The 4,560-nt window shown below is 53.0% G+C and overlaps 1 protein-coding gene across 2 annotated transcripts in view; it reads left to right on the forward strand.

Moving 5' to 3' along the window:
• Positions 1-3,919, forward strand: part of CUNH20orf96 (chromosome unknown C20orf96 homolog) — a 16,191-nt gene extending 12,272 nt beyond the window's left edge. For both annotated transcript variants that reach the window (XM_055618012.1, XM_055618014.1), the window contains exons 7-11: positions 692-849; positions 929-1,030; positions 1,115-1,201; positions 1,965-2,083; positions 3,677-3,919. In XM_055618012.1, the coding sequence (XP_055473987.1) occupies positions 692-849; positions 929-1,030; positions 1,115-1,201; positions 1,965-2,083; positions 3,677-3,737 (527 nt within the window). In that variant the 3' untranslated portion in view covers positions 3,738-3,919. The remainder of the gene's footprint in view (positions 1-691; positions 850-928; positions 1,031-1,114; positions 1,202-1,964; positions 2,084-3,676) is intronic.
• Positions 3,920-4,560: the final 641 nt, after the last annotated feature.

Raw genomic sequence — 4,560 nt, forward strand, 5'->3', positions numbered from 1 at the left:
TGTGTGTGTGTGTGTGTGTGTGTGTGTGTGTGTGTGTGTGTGTGTGTATGTGTGTGTGTGTGTGTGTGTGTCTGTGTGTGTGTGTGGGCTTGTGCTAGGCACACACACACTCAGGGATCTCTGAGACCCTAGGGATCCCTTCCATGGAGAAAGGCAAGCTAGACAGTATCTTCTATTCATTTACTTTTTTTGAAATAGGGTCTCACTTTGTAGCCCAGGCTGGCTTGCAACTCACTTTGTAGCCCAGGCTTGCCTTGAATTCTCAGCACCCTTCCCACCTTACCCTCTCTGGTGCTGGGATTACATGTGTGAGCCATCATGTCTGCTAGATTTTGTCTTAATCCTGCCAAGGGTCATGTCTTGAGCACCACTGTTGCCGTGCCTTCCTGCTCTTGCTTTCTCAGGAGCATGTGTCTGAAGACGCTGAGATCCAGTCAGGCATAGTCTTGGTGAAGACCAAGTCAGCAAAGCTGAACTGGTCCAGGGATCTTGTACTTTTTCCAGGGCCTCAGATACTAGCAGCTTCAGCTTTTCCCACCCCTGCCTTGTGTGGACACACCTCAGCCCAGATCCCAGTCCATTGGCCAAGGACACCTGGGTTTCTGGGGTCTTCTGGGAAGGTCCTTGGAAGGAAGGCCTAGATATCTGCCCTCTTAGCTGTCCCTTCCTTCCCCACACTGCCCCTCTCCAGGCCTGCAGCAGGAGGTAGACCAGCTGAATGCTGAGATCCAGAAGGCCCAAGGGGAACTGTCCTACTTGAACACCTACATGGATCATGAGTATTCCATCAAGTCGGTTGAGATCACCAACCACATGCGCCAGGTGCAGCAGGCAAAGGACAGCCAACAGGTAAAGGAGCCCCCAGCCCTGATCCCTGGACCGCACAGAAGGTGTGAGCGGTGTCTAAGCCCTTTCTGCTGCTCCTCAGACTGAGCTGGACCACCTTCGGGAGATGCGTCGAGTGGTCCTGTCCAAGTTTTCCGACATGATTAAGGAGAAGAAGAAGAAAATCCTGAGGTCTCTGGTGGCGGTGAGTAGCCAGGTGCTGGCCCGGCCCTCCTAGCTTCCCTGTCAGTCTCCAGTGCCCAGGAACACAATCCTCTCTCTCCCACAGGAGACCCAGAAACCCCACGAGGAAACGCTTGTACTGAAGAACTGGAGCATCCAGCGCCTGAAGATGTCCGTGGTCTTGTTCAGAGAGGTGAGGGCACTGGGAAGGCCATGGCCTCTGTGAGGGAGCTGCGGGTGAGCCTCGGCTTACACTGACCTGGTCCTCAGGAGGGGCCCCGCTCTGGTGTTGGCCTTCTTCCTCGACTGCGCCATCGTTGCCACTCATCAGTCATCTCAAAGGGGATTCATGCTGGACCTTGCCTCACTGGCCGCCTTCACAGGCCAAGACCCATTAGCACCAGCGCATGCCACCTACGCTAGCCCCTGCCTTCCACCCTTGGCCCACAGTCGGAGTTAGAGAATGAGGCCCGGCCTTCTCTGGAGTGAGTGTTCGCAGTCTTGGCACCATCAGTTTTCAACTCAGGGTTCCCACCTCCACTAGTCCCTGTTTTCTCACATCATGGGTCCTACTCCTTTTTCACCGGCCTCCATTTTTCACTGTCCCTCCACCTCACTTGAAAGGCCCATTTTTGTTTTTATGTAGGGCGGTTGCCTCTCCTGAGTCCAGCATATATATTTTTTAAAGATTTATTTCTTTTTATTTTATGAGCACTGGTGTTTTTGCCTGCGTGTATGTCTGTGTGAGGGTGTCCGATCATGGAGTGCCATGGAGTTGCTGGGATTTGAACTCAGGTCCTCTGGAAGAGCACTTAGTGCTCTCAACTGCGGAGCCATCTCTCCAGCCCTGAATCTAGTGCATCTTAGTGACAAGGCTCATACAATCTCCTTAGACACCATCCCTTCTTCCCAAGGCGTGGATTTTACACACTTCCTTTCTGTGTCTCTCCTCTCAGCTTATTGAACAGTTGAAGAAAGACATACCGGCATTAATAGCGGAGGTGGAGCAAATGTACGCAAAACTCTGGAACCCTCGAGAGGTCATTTTTCAGGATGTTCTGCTTCAGAGACCCAAGTATGTAGTCGGGGCTACCATGCGAGGCTAAGCAGGCCCGTTCCCAGGGAAGGCAAGAGCCTAGGCATGGAGGGAGGAGCCCTGGGTGTTTCTCTACTCTGCCACTATCCTAGACATAGCTTTTTCTACCCATCTCTGGTGTAGCTGAACCAGGTGGTTGGTTCCAGGGAAGACACAGGGTCAAGGGTAGAAGGGCATCTTTTCTGCTTGGCAGGTTTCTGTGCTCCAAGAGGGGAATGTCTTTCCTTCCAAAATTAACCCTTGGCCTGCTTTCCCCAGGATTAGGCTGTATGTAGGGCCAGGTGGTAGGGCAGGAATGGGCCAGACCTCTTGATGATGTCACTCCAGGGCCTCGTGTGGTGGCAGAGCCCAGCATTTGCAAATTATAGAGTGTTTCCTGTTTGTCTCTGTGTCTCCTCTTAGGCCTTTCCTTCTCTTGGGTCCTACCCTCGCTTTGTATTTTGAAACTGAGTCTCTCTTTGTAGCTTAGGTTGGCTTCAATTATCGATTCTCCTGCTTAGGCCTCCTGAATGATAAGATTATCATGTGTTTAGAGAGTTTCCTTCTGGGAGGGGATGTTAAGCAACACCTACCCCTAAGGTTCTAACAACAAACCAACATTTGATTCCACCAGAGTTCCTCCTGGGGAACCAATGAGTACACGGGGCCTACTTTACAGGGCCCTGGGGGAGGGGTCACTGATAGGTGTCTGTGTGAATCCAAATCAGCCACACAGTACAGCCTGCATCCAGAATGGGTGATCACTCCCTCTTACTCTATTCTTCCTCAGTCTATAAATTCTAGCCTCTCCATGAGCCCCTGGGGCCACAGGTATGGTTGGGAGGAGAGGTTAGATGCTCAGCTGAGGGCCCCATGACACTCTCTCCCCTCCCCCCTGCTCCCTCCATTTGTAAGGGGATACCACCAGGCAACAGACTGAGCCGTGATGGTGTTTTCAGCAGGCATAGCTGGCCCTGTGAAGCTGGTGGCTCAGAGGGTAGCCCTGTACAACACCGTGCCTTGTTGTTCTTGCTGGTTCTTTTCCTTTCCCCCCACGTTCCATCTCCCTTCTTCCTTCCTCTCTCTCTCTCTCTCCCTCTCTCTCTCTCTTTCCTTTTGAGTAATGCTGTTGCGTTTACAAAATACCAGGGAGCCTGCAAATGAGTGTAACCTTGGCTCTGCCCTTGGAGCCGAGAGGAGGAGGACAAGACATTAGGAAATACTGAGAGGCCCGTGAGCCTGGAAGGGCTTGTCCCAGGGCAGTGAGTCTGAGGCAGACAAGGAAGGACTCCCTGAGGATGTGATGTTGACATGAGTCCCTGCTCCCTTCTGATCTTGATCCTCTGTAGGGGAACATCAGTTCTGTCAAAATAATTTCCTTCCCACTTTTGGCGTGTGTGTGTGTGTGTGTGTGTGTGTGTGTGTGTGTGTGTGCGCGCGCACACACACACACAGGTGGTTAGAGGTTGTGTTTTGGGATAATGCCTCCCCAGCAAACACCAGTGTTGTAATGAAGCTGAAGGTGTGTTCCCTCTGCCCCAGTCCTGCTGTCCCAGCTGACCCCTCACCGTCCTCTCTTCTACTTCCTGCCAGGTGCACTCCAGACATGGCAGTTGAGATCAACATTCCAGCTGAAGAGCTATTCCTTTTCTAGACGGCAGCCTGACCACCCCTCTCCCCAGCTCTATTCCCAGCCCCAGGAGTTCAGCTGGTGACTTACAAGATGGTGTCTCCATCATGAATCTGGCCCACGGTCCCTCCTCTACCCCTCTCCCTTGCTGCTTGGACCAGGCAGGAATTCCCAGTCCAGCCTGTTTGTCTCTTGGTATCAATAAATCTGGATTTGTAGTTTGCTTGGCACTGGTGTATGGGGCCCCACGCAGGCTTTGCCGGACATGTCATCGCAATGGCCTTAGGCTCAGGGCTAGGCTGTCATGCCGATGGCATCTGGGAGTAGTGCTGGAGTGATGCCTCCCCGCTTCTCCCTCCTGGTCCAGTGGGAGCTCAGCTTCCCTCACAGTTGAGGACAGAGCCAAGGTAGAAGAGAGACCCCTTGAAACTCATTCGCCTGGGAGCTTTCTGGGTCCCCCGTGTCGGTGGCCATCTCTCTTCTGTTTATTGACAGCAGTGCACTGCTGCCCTCAGGTGATGAGAGCCGAGCTCCCAAAGTAAGCCTCCTCTGGCTCCAAGTGAGCACACCTGTGCCAGAGCGCCAGACTTCTTGGTTCAACTTGGAACCACTCTACAGGGCTGTTTTCTCTGGAGGGCCAGGTGGCTGCAGCTGGACCCTGCCCTTCTGCAGCCCTCCTCAGCCCCTTCCTCAGTCATTGATGTGGAAGGTACTTGATAATCAATGCTGACACCCTATGCTTCACCCAGAGTTGACTTCCCTGGGGCACAGACTGCTTCTGGCCACTCCCAGATCCTGTCGTGTGTGTGTGTGTGTGTGTGTGTGTGTGTGTGTGTGTGTGTGTGTG

This window comes from Psammomys obesus, unplaced genomic scaffold (assembly GCF_907164565.1).
Source record: "Psammomys obesus unplaced genomic scaffold, mPsaObe1.curated_primary_1811, whole genome shotgun sequence".
NCBI lineage: Eukaryota > Metazoa > Chordata > Mammalia > Rodentia > Muridae > Psammomys > Psammomys obesus.